The following is a 16137-nucleotide window of genomic DNA, read 5'->3' as shown; positions in this document are numbered from 1 at the left end:
GCGATAGCTAAAAAGCCCAACAACACTTTGATATGAGTGATCCTTTACACAAAAAGTACAAAATAGGGTAATTAATACTGTATATGGTTTCTATATCCAAATTTTAATGAGTATGCTTAACAATTGATTATTTCGGTAGTTTTTTCATTCAAATTTTCTTTTATATTCTTATGCTATCTCGCAAAACATAGAACAAAAATGAGGCTTTTATAATCCTGAAAAGTGCTACCGTCGAGCATGTACTCAATCCGATGACGATTTGAATCGTTCTCCACACCTAATAAAAAGATAGTATGATCATATGATCGGGATTGTGATTTTAAGAAATCATGGGGCCTATGGTTTAACTTCATAAAGGCTACCGAGTAAACTTAGAATTTTACCATATTGCGAATTTACAATTTACAAACTTTCAGTTTACCAATCAGTAATGTATATATAGAATTAGTCTTAATAGTTTAGAGTAGTTTGATTAAATCAGAGCTTCAGTTTAAAGAATATCAATCAACATTCCTGCTCCCTCAGTTATACACCGGTATATAACTCTCTGAACACAATCTGGTCAGGCTCAAGGAAATTGTGGGGATTATACAACTAATTAAATGTCGATTTCAAGCAAGATTCAAGACTTACCAAATTTCAAAGAGAGTTAGTTAAATGGACGCAAGCCTGCTATGAGATTGATAATATAGTTATAAGTCTACTCCTCTGTCCCTGGGGTTGGTATTGTATTGTCTGTATACTCGTAATATAGTTATAAGTCTACTCCTCTGTCCATTTCGTTTGATTTTTGGCTAATCTTTAATGTTTTCGTTACTTATTTTTACGATTAATAGATTGTCTCATATGCAGTTTTTAATGAAAGTATTTTTTGTTGGTACGTAGACATTTTTAGCTGTAATGAAAAAGGCACCAAAAACAATAATAACTGATCAAGATCCATGGATGACTAAGCAATAGCCCAAGAGTTGCCATTTACTAAACATTCTTTTTGCATATGGCATATAACATACAAGTTTAGTGGGTGGTTTGCATCTATTTTCCGTCATGATTACCAAAACTGGTGCAAAGATTTCTATAAACTTTATAAATTGGAGGATATTGAAGAATTCGAGAGCCAGTGGCCTCTTATAATCGCCAAATACAATTTGCAAGACAACAAGCACATAAAAGGATTATATGAAATAAAACATTCTTGGGTGCCCGCTTATCTCCGAGGTTACTATTTTGGAGGAATGACGACCACTGGTAGATCAGAGTACATAAATGGTTTCATTAAGAGATTTGTTTCATCTAACTACACATTGACTGATCTCGTCAAACAGGTACATAACTAATACTATTTATACTTATTGGATATTTAATTTTCTTAATTATTATTTTGATTGAGTTCGATTGACTAATAACGTATTGTACTCCTAAAATATTGATCTATATTTAACAGGTTGATGTTGTTGTTCAAGAAATCATGCAAAAATAGTCCCATGATAACATGTTAGCCATTTCTAGGGCGGATATACTGAGGGTTACAACACCATTGGAACGACAAGTTGCTCAAGTGCTCACTCCATTTTCTTTTCAAAAGTTTAAGGAGGAATATCAAAAGGCAAGTCAATATGTAATATTTAATGTAGACACCCATAACTTTGTTGTGAGGTATTATCAAGGTGAAAATGTTCGAAGCCGGAGAGTTTTTTGGGATGGGAAGATCGCAATGTGCAATTGTAAACAATTTGAGTTCCTTGGAATACTTTGTCGTCATATATTACGAGTTTTTATTCAAACCGACTGCCATAACATTCCCTCGATTTACTTGCCTATTCGCTGGCAACTTGAAGATCATCAGAATACATGTCATATGGCCGACATTTTGGAGATGGGAAATACGAATGAAGATGAAAGGATGGATGATCACATTACTAATCTCGAAGAATGTCGCTCGACTGATGATGTTTTTGAAGGCCTTGGGGGAACGAATACCGTGGACGGTGAGAATATTTCATGTCCCCCAAAATTAAAAACTAAGGGTCGTCCAAAGAACAAGCGACTAAAAAGTGGAAAAGAGACCGCAAAACAGATAAGACGTTGTTCTATATGTCGTAATCCTGGTCATTATGGAAATAATTGTCCTACAAACAAGGAAAACAATGTCGATCCCGTCGGTACATTAAAAAGCAGAAGAAGAAAGTTGCGTCAAATGACAAAGACTTGAACCCCATATTTTCATTGAAGTATTAGATGTTAGGGTGTGTTTTATTATTGTTACGAACATTTTTTAAGTTTATTTTTTGTAATGTTATTTTTTTTTTATTTTTTTTGCAAAGAATAATTATATTTGCCTTTGATTTATTATTTTGTTTAAATTTTGAGGGTAGTACATCAACATGGTGTATAAAGTGAAATTAATGAATGACAACAAATAAAAAACAGTACCATAACAAACATGTTAAAGGGTAACTTTATTTTAGGTAGTACAAAATACTCAAAGCAAAAAAAAAAAAAAAAAAAAAAGGAACACAACAGTCAGATACGGATTAATGCATATCATTAATAAAGGGCAACCATGTAAATTTAACAGCCCACCGAAATCAAGAAATTGCTTGTTGGTAGGTTTAGTGAACTTTTCCTAATTTATAGGCAAAAGTATAGTTGAATTCTATTATTTAATTATAAATATAAAAGATTATCTATATTATCAAGCACCCCGGGGGCGCTTGTTAACGGGATCGTAAGTAATTAACACCATGTCGTACTAAGAAATAAGAGGATGATGCTTAAGATTATATCTTTATCTTAATCTTAACTAAACTAATTAATTTTATTTTAATTTTATTTTATGTAGTTTCTATAGGGTGGACTCTCTATAATCGCTCGAAAAAAGCTTCCTTTATTAATATAGATAGATATTGATTGATTGATTGTAATTCTTTTTCGGAAAGGGTGCAGATGAACCTCCTGCACCCCCGCCAAAAACGCCCCTGCTCCCTCTTACTCTTACTCTCTAACTCTCCCTTACATCACCGCACCACCATTGCCATTGCAGCATCTACACCAACACCGTAGCACCTCCACCACTACCGCAGCAACACCACGGACGACCGCAACACCAACCATTCTTGTTTCCCTTCTCAATTTCCTTCTCAAGTAAGTCGTTTTTTTTTTTTTTTTTTTTTTAAGAATTAGTTTAGATTTAGTTGTATAATTTGATTTTAATTAGGTTAGTAATGTATGTTTGTCTTGATTTGTATGAATTCTCGTCTCAATTTCGTTCTTCTTCTTCATCCTCGTTTCTCTTCGCAATTCGGTTTTTAATTATTGTCGGATTTGTTGTTGTCGATGGATTAGTTGTTGTAGTTGTCGGGTTTGTTAAAAATGGAGGAGGGGACGTTGAATCCCTACGTCTGATAGGGTCATGGACGGAGAATATGGCCGTCTGATAGGGGTAGGGACGATGGGTTTAATTGTATTGTATTTGGTAGACGATGTCTTGTAAGACTTGTAATATTTAGTATTTACCATTTGGGTGTATTCTGGAAGTGAGTTTTGTGGTTTTTGAACTTTTAATTTGGAACTTGGCACTTTGGCAGGCCTTTACTTGGCCTTGAAGCAAAATATTTGCAGTCACTGAATTACTGAGTAGTGACTCTAGTGAGTAGTGAGTACTGACTTTGTCGTTTCAGTTAGTGTTTCCCTTTTTTATTGCGTTTTATGGAATTTCAGAAAACCGTATTTGGGTATCCGGATTTCGTATTTACGATTTAATCGGATACCTGAAAACCGTATACCCGATTAAATCGTATCGTATCCGGAACAAAAAAATAGGTGTTTAAAAAACCGTATTCTCGATACGGTTTTGAAAACCGTATCGGGTACCCGGTTTTGCTCACCCCTACTTATTTGTGCAACACTTCACACGAGTGCACGCCATACTCATCCTCACTTCTAGGGATGGCAGTGGGTCGAGGATCCAACCCAGATCCTTCGGGTCGGACCCTAATGAGTTGGGTTTAGGTCTAAATTTTTGAGACTCAAATGGGGTGTGGGTCTTTATAAAATATTCCGGTCCGAGTCTAATTTATGAGACCTAGACCCAACCCGTAAAAAAACTTACACTTTGACGTAACCAACCCATAGACATGGTTACAACTTACACGGCCCATTTCCTTTCCTTCTTCTTACAAATCACAAAATCATAATCTCACCAATATTCCAATTCCAATAAGGGTGGTTTTTCTAACGTGTGCTCTTAGGGGCACACATTAATAATCCATATATGATAATATTTACAATATATTTTTATTAAATATGGTAAAAATGAGAATATATTTGAGTATCTCATTCGAATATGTTGTAAATATTATCATAAATGGATTATTAATGTGTGCCCTTAAAAAACCCTTCCAAAATACTAAATCTTGTTTTCCCCTAAATCCTCTTAAAATCACACATAAAACAACAAAATCATGTTGTCAAAAAAATCAACAACAAAATCTCCAAACTCATCAATCTAACCCAAGATTCCATCTTCCCATATTCGTTCATCACCCACAAATCCGCCCCAAACCCGCTTCGATAATTAACCATCACACACAACCTCCCACCCAATTCCCTCAACACCAATTTTTTTCGAAACTCCGAATTCCTTCAACACTATTATAATGGGAGCAGCTACGGCTTGATTGTGTACGACGGCGATCAGCGTGAACCAGCGGGGACGGTGACCAACGACGGCTTGATTGTGTATGAATCTTAAATTCCTATTTTTATCCCTCTTATCTTCTTCAAAAATTGGTTTCAATTTATAGAGGATAGATGCAACAACATAAGTACAAGATGTTGTACATTATAAAATGAAACATAATTGTATTTGTGTTGTATAAGATGGTTTTATATTACTCAAGTACATTGTAAAATGAGCTCTTTTAGTAACTACTTTTCGAATACGGGTCATGTGTTAGGTAGTCATATCAAATTTACAGGATTCTAATACAAATTATAATTGTTTTGCACCACCTACCCTTGTCACTTGACCATCCGAGTTGTCTCACCTACCATTTTCCTGGTGACCATAAATCACCCTTCTGCTATATTCTGTCAATTAATTTAAAACATGTCAAATTTCTCATCAAAATTTTGATTTTGTTAATTCCCCACTTTTATTATGATGTGTTTGATTTTCGCTCTTAATTTCTGAATCACGATGATGTACCAGGTTTATGAACTTTAATTAATGTTCATTTGATTAATGTTAAATCTCCATGTGTATAGCTCAGGTAGTGTAATTGGTTCAATCTTTCTTTATATGTAGATTAGTTGATATTGGAATATTGGTAGTATTTGCATTGGGCGATTTGATTGAGAAAACAAGGTAAAAGTGGTATGGAGGCCAAACTTGTTCAAACCATTCAACCTTGTTCATGGATGAATTCACAAAGAATGATTATCAAATCTAATGGGTTTATCCGGGTACCCCAGAGAACTAAGGAAATCCAAGGATTTAATTTGTGTTTTAGTTTACAAACAAACAACAGAACTTCAGCTCACCCACAATTGGCGGTTAAAGTTTCGAGTTTGTCGAAGAATTCACAAGGTATACATGATCACCAATTGTTTTTTAGGCTTATCTAATTGATGAAGCATGATAATCTTGAATTCGTTTCCTGCTAAGTTAACAAGACTTGGTCCCAAGTATCCTACATAGGGTTGTATCATAGTGTCGGACTTGGCTATTTTATGAAAATTCCTGCGTTTTTGGTTTAATGTTGAATGTCAATTGTCATACCCATGTCTAAGCTCTGGTTACTGTTGAATGTCAATTGTCATGACTATTTTCTACTCCTCCCAGAGGAGTTACAATGTAGAACTTTTTATGCGTTTTCTGTTTGCTTTGGTCGTTGGTTCTTTTTGTCTATTACTATCACTATTCATACTTGGACTTTTCTTGTTTTTGTTAAGGTCCTGTTGTAGAATCTGGCGCCGTTCCTGCAGGTCTAGATGAGTCCTTGGTTTTGAAGGTTAGATATTGGTTTTCTCAATTATTATGATTCTTCATCTCTTTGTATTAATTAGTTTTGTGTAGGTTTGTGAATCTGAATTGTCATTATGTTTTCAGTGCCTAATTTTGTCTAATGTAGTTAACACATTTGGAATTATTTCAACTTAACCCGTATTGCAGAATAAGTCTTTACAAATTGGGCCATATTTAAATGGACGCTGCATTTATCTTGTTGGTTAGTTCTTCATCTTTATCCCGGCCTTAGTTTGTCTGTTTTGTTTTGTTTTGGTTTTGCCTGTTCATCATTGCATTTGAATGCAGGCATGATGGGATCTGGGAAAACAACTATTGGCAAGCTTTTGGCTGAAGTACTTGGCTATTCATTCTTTGATAGGTTAGTCTCTTATCAATTTAACACTGTTATGGATCTCCTTTAAATTTTAAATCGAAGCCTGATAAGATCACTAGCATAGTAGCATGTAGCAGAAATTTGTGTATATGCATCTATAAGAAACCCTGTCAGAGTTTACAAAACGACCATTGATGCTGCTGTTTTCTGTACGGCGACATAACCTTTTGTCTCCATAAATTTCTGTTTTGTTTTTAGTGACACTCTCGTGGAGACACTTGAGGGAATGTCTGTAGCAGAAATCTTCAACCAACATGGAGAAGGCTACTTTAGAGAGAAAGAGGTGAATTCATTTTGTTTATGTAATGCTCTACTTAATGTTTTTAGCTTTTAGTTTATATACTCCCTCAATGTTATGAGACTTGTGTCCCATCCATTAGTTTAGGTTTGCTTCTGATTAGGCTTTTATTTAAGTGCATTCAAGTGAGCTAGTGAGTCTCACGCTCATTCTCCACTACGCAACACACGCCTAAAAAGGTAACATTTACTGGGACATACTAAAATGGACGAGTGTTGGCCCACTATTGGCTAGGAGTGAGAATGAATTCTATAAATTCATTGCATTGATGTAACTTTGCAGGAACGATTCCAAATGTATATGTGATCTTACCCTGGATATGGAAAAGTTGTAAGCTTATAGAAAATTTGACACCTGATATACTAATGAATTTCAGAGTTTCTACCCATACGATATGTGAAAGGAAATTTTTGGTGTCAGAAGCATGATTGTATGAGTAATCAGAATTTAAGAATTTAATGCTCTCTCAATTCACTTAATCCACTACAATTTCCTTTCTGGATTTTAAAAATTCAAATTAATTCTGTACATTTCTATTTTAGGTGAGAAATAAGCGAAAAACAATTCTCAGGTGTGTGTGTGTGGGCCTCAATTCCCTCTTGCATGTTTACATCTCCTAAAATCCCGTGCTAGAAACAACTTTAGTGAAAATAAGTGAACTGAGTGAGTATCGGATAGTGGATTTTGTTTGTTAGAGATGCTTAGTTACTAGATCCTGTGGCAATTGGGTCTCCCTGTCTGCCTTTTCAATTGTTGGCAACCAGATCATGTCTTTAGACTTATGTCAATCACACTCTTACTATGTAGACTAAGGTGCTGGAGGAGGTGTCTACTAAACATCATCTAGTCATTTCTACTGGTGGTGGCGCAGTTATTCGGCCGATTAATTGGTATCTCCTTGAGTCTGTTCTTAACTATAGGCTTGTCTCGTTAAATTTTAAGAAGTTTGATAATTTTATTTTGTTACGTATGCTTTATCAACCAGGAGACATATGCAAAGCGGTGTTAGTGTTTGGCTGGACGTACCAATCGATTGCTTAGCACGGAGGATTTCTGCGGTCGGGACTGGCACTCGTCCTTTGTTGCATGGTGAAGGAGGGGATGCTTACACCAAGGTTTGGTGCATGCCTTTCACATTTGATGTCTATTCTAATACTATCCCTCACCCCCTTTATATTCTCCCATTTGGCGCTGGTGGTGGCTAAGTGACTTTGACCATGAATTTGTCGAAACATGTGATATGCAATGAAATTTTTTTATCAGCTTTGATTATCAAAACTACTGTTTATGTTTCATCTTTGAATAGTTCAAAATGCTGTATATTGTGATGAAAATATAAAGTCAAAGAAAAAAATATAAATGGGCAAATTCAAGTTTCTTGTTTAAATGGCTTTTTCTACGTGCAGGCATATACACGTTTGTCTGAGCTTTTTGAAAAGAGACACGAAGCATATGCAAATGCTAATGCCCGAGTTTTTTTGGAAAGTATGACACTTATCTTGACACCCTCACAAACTAGCATCAATTTTCTTTAATCATCTTGCATCCACAACCTACACACACAGACCTCTATTTATGCAATAACTAGAGTTACCTAATTTCAGTTCTTATCCTTTGTAGATATCGCCGGAAAACTAGGCAAGGTAGATGTAGATAATCTGAGTCCCAGTGTAATCACGATTGAGGTAAGTTATCTCTTCATATTTTTAGACACTCCTTGTTGTTTGAATGCTTTTCAATTGATGATGAACTTACTATTGGGTTTTCAGGTGCTGGAACAAATCGAGAGCTTTCTTAGGAAGAATAACCCTGCAATCTAAGCCCTACCTCATCCATTTTCATGGTTTTCAGTGCTAGTTTTTCTGAAGTCTGTTCCTGGTGATATAGTTTGACATGGCTTTAGGCCATTTTACACATGGATCATATTGCATACTGTACATTTTGTATCGTGTATGATTTTACTTGAAAAACTTGTATGTACATTATATTTAATTTATGGTCCTCTATGATTTACGATTCCATAATTTTGAAAAGAAAAAAATGACAATCTAACAATCTACAATATTGCAATGTACGGAATTAAATTAACTTTCCATTTCCGTGATTTTAAGTGACAACAAAACGACCACGTTGAAATAAGCTTTGCATTTATTTCCATTTTTATAAAGATCGTAATCAGTTTATCATTAACTTGTTATGAGACCGTCTTATCGGACATTTATGCCAGAGGTAGTTAAAGTGGAATGCCCAGAGAGAAAAAGTGGTTGGCGCGAGAAAGAACCTTATCTGACAGACAGGTAATTGGAAGCTTGAAGCAAGGGATGACAATGACGTCTGCAATTCATGGTACCACTTTATGTATTTTTGATATCACCATAAGGTGCAATTCATGGTACCACTTCTTCCACTTCAACCAACCCTCTTTCCAAAAGAAGACTGACATTCATAAGGTGCTCCTCTTCTTCTCCTGCTGCTCTTCTTGAATCCTGCTGTTGATTTCCGCCCTCTTCAAACCGCTCTCAATAAGGTTTTACTCTCCTCCCTTTGTTCCTTACGATGATCAAAAACAAAATGACTCGCTAAAATTAGTCGTATTTGTTTTACGGATTGTGAAGTAGCACTTGATTCGATTCTTAATGCAATTTTAATTATGGACTATCACAAAACAAACTTTGTGTGTAGTTAATACAAGGGGAATGTTGCATATATCTGAATTTCCTTAACCCAGAAAGGGAGCCTCTGGGCCGCTGGGGTAATGTTGTTGATGTTGATAGCTTTTCATCTTGGATGAGACCGTCTAACCGTATAGACAGATGCTTATACTTTGCAGTAGTTTATCAGGCTGCGGATTAAAAACTCACTCTGAAACAAATATAAACGCATCCCAATCCATGTATAAAAACATCTTGTCCAAGTTTTTACCTAGCGAATAATTTTGACGGATTATTACCAAGGGTGATCACCGTATTGTGGATTTGTGGTGCAGAAAGACAGTGATGCTGTCAAGGAAGCACTTGATCAGCTAAGTGAAGTAGGTTGGGCCAAAAGATGGAGTTCTCAGCCTTACGTTTCTCATCGCAGTGTAAGCCTTCGTTGTTACCCTAAATTTCTAAAGGTAGATGCATTTTAAGGGTGGTTGTTCATTCACAGAGAAGTTAAAATGTTATAATCTTCATTTTGCAGACATCATTTTGGGGAGCTGACAACTCTTGGAATAAAGAATGCTGAAAATCTTGCAATTCCTAGTGTCAGAAATGATGTAAGTTTCCGAGTTCATGCAACTTCCTAATAAACCATAAAACCAGGGGCGGATCCAGCCCAAAGGCTATATGGGCTGGAGCCCAACCTATTTTTGAGAAAAAAAAGTAATAAATTTTAACATGTAGACATAGAGCATCAATCTACAATTACTCAGTGGTAAATTATTGGCTCTTTTTCCCCATTGACACAGGCTCGACCCCAGCAATGGAATATTTTTTTTTTTTTTTTAATATTTTACATATTAGATCTCTCATGATGTTGTTTTTCTTTGGATTTTATACTTTGTAACACAGGTTCGAACCCCAATAATGGAATATTTTTTTTTTAATATTTTACCTATTAGATAATGTTTTTTTTTTTCTAATGTTTTTTATTTAATTTACAAATTTAATTATTTGTTCTTCTCTCCTTTATTACACTTTTTACCAACCACTTTCTTATATATTTTACTTGGTTTACTTTTAAGGCATTCCGGATCCTTAATTCTATTTCGGTTTCAAAAGCGTTTTAATCTTTTCTCTTGATTTAAATTTTAAGTTTTTATAAAAGAAATCCGGAATTCGATTTTAAAACCAGTAAGTTTACCTTGACTTTGCATTACATTTCCGCTCGTCCTTTTGTTTTTCATTTTCCCTTTTCTATTCGCATTTTGAGGTGTGCGTTCACCATGGACAGTTCTAAAGGATGATTCATGTCAGCCGACCCCAAATTATTTTGGGATTAAGGCTCTGTTGTTGTTGTTGTTGTTGTTGTTGTTGTTGTATTTTACCTATTAGATCTCTCATGATATGTTGTCTTTCTTTGGATTTATACTTTGTATATAAAATTATAAATCGTTTTAGGCAAATTTTATACTTATCTCTCTTAGATTTATGTGGTTTCAAGTATAGACTTATTCACTAATGTATGTTCAACATTAAAAAAGATGTACACGAGTGCAAGACTTTGACAACATAAGAAAAAACATTTTGTTCAATTTTTCTATCCAAGTAATCAATTATTATTGTAAAGGGGAGTTTACTTATGAATTTATTTATTTTTTATTGTTATTTACTAGATATTTTAGTTGACGGAAAAAACCATCGGAGAGAAAAGGTAAGAAACGGAGGAAGGAAAATGAAACTAGGGGAGGAGAGCACGTGACAATTCCGAAGGGTAAAATTGGGAATGTATCAATAATCTCGGTTTTTGTGTATAAAAAAATGTGAATAATTTAACAGGACGGAAGGAATAATATAATATCACTAAAGTGACACACAAAATAATAAATGGTTAAAGTGCTTATAATTATCAATTTCAAGGCTGCTATTACGATTCAGGGAATTTTTTTTTATAGCCCACCGTACATCTAATTCCTGGATCAGCCCCTGCATAAAACATGTAGAATTAACAATGAAGTATCTCCCATTCCCCTCTTACATTGGCAACTCTTGCGCCGATCACATGACCTTAACGAATTTGTTCGAGAGTAACATTACACTAGTATCTCAAAGGCAAAGTGGCTACATGCCTACTAGCTGTTACGGATGGAGCCCAAGTGCCTAAAGGCCTACTACCCATTTCATAAGTAGAACTTCATTCCGCTTGGATTTTCACCACTTTCTGTATATCTTCTTTAAGCATCCCTGTGTTATAAACACTGAAATTACCTTAACAATTGCATCGACCAAGTGTTATGTCAGTACATTGGACGATGCTGGAAGTCTTTAAGTGATGGTCTGAAAGAATGTCTAATACAGTCTTTAAGAAATATCACTGAAGAATGTCATCAACATGATAATTTTCAGTTATGCAGGCAGCATTTCTAACTACAGTGGTGGGTACAGCAGGAGCTTTGGCTGTTCTTGCAGGCCAGCTTCCAGGGGTAAATTTCATCTTATTATTCTCTGTCAACTGTTGTTACAAGTTTATTCCTCTAAAAGATGCAAAAATGGTTACTTAGATATGTTCGGTCAGATACTCTACGAAACTCAGCAGCCATCTGAAATGCCATCATGTTATTGTAGGATTGGGGCTTCTTTGTACCTTACCTTAACGGAAGTGTCCCTCCCTTTACTGGTTTTAGCCATAGGAAGCGTTTTCCTGGGTAAGAAGCACCTCTTGAGGTAAGTTCATGTGGGTAGTATCACAGTGCGAGTCTTCTTTACTAGTCAGCATCTTGCGAGCTTATTAACAGAGTCTGTTCTTTCAGGCTTCTTCAGGCGATCATTGGTAGATTCTCAGCCGTGTTTCCTGATTATCAAGAGAGACTAGCTAGACATGAAGCCGCTCAGTTTTTAGGTACCATCTTTGTATACGTTACTCATGTTTGGGTTTGTCACTTGAAAGTTCCATTTTAAGCCAAAATAGCCGTGAAGATGTTTCATAGATATAACGAGTCTGACTCTTGGACACGCACCTGTATGGCTGTATCAAATACTTTATTTGTTGCTCGCAGTCGGCTATTTGCTTGGGCTTCCTATATTGGACTATTCAATGGATATTGGCAAAGAGCATGTTAATCTAGTGAATGACAAATTGGAGAAGCTTTATATACAGCGGGAAGCTGGATTCCAAGGAACTAGACAGGTTGGCTGTTGTAACCATGGCTGGGTTAGCAGCTGAAGGGCTAACCTACGAGAAGATGATTGGTCAATCTGCAGATCTTTTCACCCTTCAGGACTGTAATTATTCCTCAAGTTTGTGTTACTTGTGGTACGAACACAAAAGATTATATTATACAGTATATGACAGACAATTTACGTGTGAGACCAACCCATTAACCACATAAATCCGGACTAGTCTCAAACAAGAACTCGAACTCACAAGTCTGAGCACAAAAGCTTATATGAAACAGTTACACATATGAAACCAAACAAATACGAGTATTAACATATACTCGTCGTATTTAATTTTGGGATTACTTGAGCATCTTGTTTGATCTCATATAATGGGACTATTTTATACGGGACACACCGACGTATGAATTGGATTGGTGGCATTAGGGTTGTCATAGTAAATCGTAACACTTTGTTTCCCTTAAATAGGAGTAACCCACAACTCAGCAAGGCACAACAACAGAATCTCACTAGATGCCCTGTCTCTCACTTGAGTCGCGTCTAATCTAACTTTCCAGGAATGTTTTTCAGGTTTTGTTGGCAGCATCGCTCTTAAAAAACAATAAAGGAGTCCATGAAGCTCTCATGGATGCAATGTCAAAGAAGGCGTCTCCACTTGAGTGTATCAAAGCTATTGAAATGGACTCCTAGTTTTTTCCCAGATGATCAAGTGCAGCCTCCGCAGGTGAACCTGGTATAACTATTAATAAAACTTTCTCCAAGTTTGTTGCAAGAGTGGCCTTATGGGACATTCTAGTATACCATACTACACAAATTCGAGATTGTATGTTGTTTGTAATGGCAGCGACAAATTTCGGAAAAAGTTCTATTAAAAGTTACACACAATTCACCCCGTTTGGGAGTTCATGGAACCAACCAGTAGTTCACCATACTCTTTTTGGGTGTTGCTCATTTATCAACACGTTTTACCGATTATGGGACATAATTGACACTTTTACCCCTTTCATTTTTTCTTTAATCATGTATGTATTTTCTCCCTCCTCCTTCCCCCTTTCCGCCCACTCCCTCCACCATCGAACACCCGTAGCTAATGATATTTAGCGCGTAAAACACGTGTTGGCAAACGTGAAGAAGGAAAGTGGTAGAGTGGAGTTGAATGGAGGAAGTATATCTTAAAAGTTTTTTTTTTTTTTTTTTTTTTTTTTTTTTTTTTTTTGGGTGAAAGGAGTAAATTATGAATTATCATTAAGCTCAAAACAAACTATTACAAACTACCAAATCCAGTATATATAACAATACCAATACCAGATCAATAACAATTACTACATAATCAAAGAGATTGAACTGAATTGATCCAATCTTCACCTTTCTTAGAAATCAGCTTCTTCACAGCCTTCATTTGAACAATCTTGCTTATATCCTTGATCACTTTCCCAGGTCTCATGACATGACATTCTTAATGAGTTCTTAATTAAAAGTTTATATGTTCAATAATTTTATATGATTGATCTTTTTTACAAGTTCAATTACTGATAACAATCATCTTCTTGGCCTTCCATTACTTTACATTCTATTTTAGTACCTGTTCCAATTGCTTAACAAATGAATTATACCTAGTTACTACCTCTGTTCCGGTCATTTACTTACCTATTCCGTTTTAGGGAGTCTCAGCTAATTGTATACCTTTGTATTTTAGGAATGCTTTTGATGAATAATTTTATCCTTACACTCAATTTGCTCTACTTGTCATCAAATAATTAGTCATCTTCTCTTTTTTTGGTCTTTGTGCTAAAATCAAAGGTAAACAAATGACCGGAACAATGGAAGTAGTATTTAGTACGGAGTGTTAATCTTCAATTGGTGCTTAACCGGGAAATAATGTTCAAGCTGCCTTCTCCACAAATAATAAGCAGCTTCAAGCCATCTAGGATGCACCACAAACTTGCCTTGCTCAACTCCCCTACGCGATTTCTCTGTTCCTCCATCTACTGACACGACATGAGTAACACTCGATTCCACTTCACTTACACATGTCGCTCCTAATTCTTCGGCCATTTTCCACCAACGGTGATTACTCGCTTCACAATTCTTCGAAACAACTCCACTAAACACTAGTTTACACCCTCTAAGAACTCTCCTCCTCGCCTCTTTCAGTAGATGTATAGCATTTATTTCCTTAGTTTTAGCATTATCAACGTAATAATCGTGATGAATTCTCTTTAGAACTTGCAAAACTGATGAAAGGGCACCATCTGACTCATCCTCGTCTCGTTTTAGCTCGGCTAGAGACTTACAATTATGCCCAAATTTGTGATAACTCAACGAGAAATACATATATCTATCCATTACTATCAAATTGTCTTTGTTGTTAGGCCATACACTTGGTGTATCATCTAGTATTAGAACAGTATTCTCGGGTTTTTGTATCGCATTTAGGCTTTTCTGATGTTTTAATTGGCAATCATCCCGAGAGATTATTCGAGAATTGAAGTACTTATTGTCGGGATCAAGAAGCTTGGCCATTTCGAGGGCATAAGGACGATCACCCATGGTGTAAATGTACATCTCATACATCTTACTTGCTTCGTCTAAGAACTTTCTTAGACAGGGTCTTAATTTAGTCATTATACCCATATGTTCGAGTCGATAAAGCCCGTTTTTTAAAGCAACTCCTTGCGAAGTCTGTCTTATGTTTTTCAAGTAATTCTCTTCTAAACTTAACGAATCAAGTGGAGTTGAGTTAAGTAGCGTGTGATCCAAGTCAAGAACTAAACACATCTTATTAGGGCTTTTTATGATTGTTTTTGTCTCAACGTTAAAACTTTTATTAAGATGAACTTTAGTGTTTTTGTGGAATTTAGAGTATGGCATGGCATGAAGTTGATGATTTTGCACTTTCTTACCGCAATTTAGGCAGGAATCGTTGAGGATCCACAAATGCGGACACGGTCGAGGATCGCGGGGTTTCATTATTCTTCTCATTACCCTTTGATTTTGATGGTAATTAGAGCTATTAGCACCATAACCACAATCTTGATTTTGCAAAGCAATAGCCGCCATGTTCTCCAACTAAACTATCTTTAAGCTAACAAGTTTGACTGATGGAGATTAGTTAATACTTTTAGAGAGGGAGGATTTATTATCTTGAGAAAGTTGAACTTGAAAATTATGATACGTCAAATATGAAATAACTAGTTCCTTTAATTTGGAGATGTTGTTTATATACACAAATTAGAGAAGCAGTAAGACGTTTCTGAGTAATTGTAGGTGAAGAAGTCGGATTCGGAGTAGGAATAGGAGTTGTAAAAAAAAATTGGAAAGTCTTTAAGGATTGAGTTAGTTAAGATTGCGATTATGACCGATTGAACAAGTTTGGTCAACTCTAATTCAGACTACGCGCCACTGCGTGAAGGAAAACCTAGTTAATTCCGCGACTAGGTCTTTTACGACAAAGAAATTGATCAATAATATCCTTTATTTATGTTGTAACGCAGCCGTCTTGTTATCCAATAGTAAATGAAAAACAAATTCGTAATGCGGAAGAATAAAAACTTAACCAATTGCTAACTCATCATGGTTACAATCTAAATCAAGAAGTTATTTAGCAATCTGATAA

At 35.7% G+C, this 16137-nt stretch overlaps 4 protein-coding genes across 10 annotated transcripts; 3 read left to right on the top strand and 1 right to left on the bottom strand.

Annotated features, from left to right (window-relative positions):
• The first annotated feature begins 1492 nt into the window (after positions 1–1492).
• LOC141655272 (uncharacterized) lies at positions 1493–2212 on the top strand. The gene has a single exon (XM_074462359.1). The coding sequence runs from the start codon at positions 1493–1495 to the stop codon at positions 2210–2212; it is 720 nt and encodes a 239-aa protein (XP_074318460.1).
• A 2250-nt stretch (positions 2213–4462) lies between these two features.
• On the top strand, positions 4463–8776 carry LOC141657321 (shikimate kinase, chloroplastic-like). 7 transcript variants are annotated; one of them, XM_074464504.1, is made up of 11 exons: positions 4463–4740; positions 5314–5590; positions 5956–6014; positions 6176–6230; positions 6317–6389; positions 6603–6687; positions 7510–7592; positions 7688–7817; positions 8109–8187; positions 8323–8387; positions 8472–8776. In XM_074464504.1, exons 2-11 carry the CDS (start codon positions 5380–5382, stop codon positions 8520–8522), a joined length of 891 nt encoding a protein of 296 aa, XP_074320605.1. In that variant the 5' UTR covers positions 4463–4740; positions 5314–5379; the 3' UTR covers positions 8523–8776. The 7 variants fall into 7 exon arrangements, with proteins under 7 accessions (XP_074320605.1, XP_074320603.1, XP_074320607.1 ...); XM_074464502.1 differs by having other exon boundaries at positions 5309–5590; XM_074464503.1 differs by lacking the exon at positions 4463–4740 and adding an exon at positions 4811–5062 and having other exon boundaries at positions 5309–5590.
• Positions 8777–8922: 146 nt separating this feature from the next.
• LOC141655271 (uncharacterized) lies at positions 8923–13211 on the top strand. Its single transcript, XM_074462358.1, has 7 exons — positions 8923–8999; positions 9886–9961; positions 11759–11827; positions 11920–12068; positions 12155–12243; positions 12401–12531; positions 13092–13211. Exons 1-7 carry the CDS (start codon positions 8923–8925, stop codon positions 13209–13211), a joined length of 711 nt encoding a protein of 236 aa, XP_074318459.1.
• Positions 13212–14354: 1143 nt separating this feature from the next.
• Positions 14355–15581, bottom strand: LOC141655270 (RNA polymerase II C-terminal domain phosphatase-like 4). The gene has a single exon (XM_074462357.1). It carries the CDS (start codon positions 15579–15581, stop codon positions 14355–14357), a length of 1227 nt encoding a protein of 408 aa, XP_074318458.1.
• Positions 15582–16137: the final 556 nt, after the last annotated feature.

Source organism: Silene latifolia, chromosome 5, assembly GCF_048544455.1.
Source record: "Silene latifolia isolate original U9 population chromosome 5, ASM4854445v1, whole genome shotgun sequence".
Taxonomy (NCBI): domain Eukaryota; kingdom Viridiplantae; phylum Streptophyta; class Magnoliopsida; order Caryophyllales; family Caryophyllaceae; genus Silene; species Silene latifolia.
Note: the sequence above shows the minus strand (reverse complement) of the source record. Positions and strands in the feature narration are given on the sequence as shown.

What these genes read in the sequence shown, in the direction of transcription:
- LOC141655272 (XM_074462359.1), top strand. Translation starts at nt 1,493, where the DNA reads ATGTTAGCCATTTCTAGGGCGGATATACTGAGGGTTACAACACCATTG.
- LOC141655270 (XM_074462357.1), bottom strand. Translation starts at nt 15,581, where the DNA reads ATGGCGGCTATTGCTTTGCAAAATCAAGATTGTGGTTATGGTGCTAAT.
- LOC141657321 (XM_074464504.1), top strand. Translation starts at nt 5,380, where the DNA reads ATGGAGGCCAAACTTGTTCAAACCATTCAACCTTGTTCATGGATGAAT. An exon ending in ATGAGTCCTTGGTTTTGAAG is followed by an intron (nt 6,015 to 6,175) that starts GTTAGATATTGG and finishes CCCGTATTGCAG; the next exon opens with AATAAGTCTTTACAAATTGG. An exon ending in GCTACTTTAGAGAGAAAGAG is followed by an intron (nt 6,688 to 7,509) that starts GTGAATTCATTT and finishes CTTACTATGTAG; the next exon opens with ACTAAGGTGCTGGAGGAGGT.
- LOC141655271 (XM_074462358.1), top strand. Translation starts at nt 8,923, where the DNA reads ATGCCAGAGGTAGTTAAAGTGGAATGCCCAGAGAGAAAAAGTGGTTGG. An exon ending in TTGCAGGCCAGCTTCCAGGG is followed by an intron (nt 11,828 to 11,919) that starts GTAAATTTCATC and finishes ATGTTCGGTCAG; the next exon opens with ATACTCTACGAAACTCAGCA. An exon ending in TGAAGCCGCTCAGTTTTTAG is followed by an intron (nt 12,244 to 12,400) that starts GTACCATCTTTG and finishes TGTTGCTCGCAG; the next exon opens with TCGGCTATTTGCTTGGGCTT.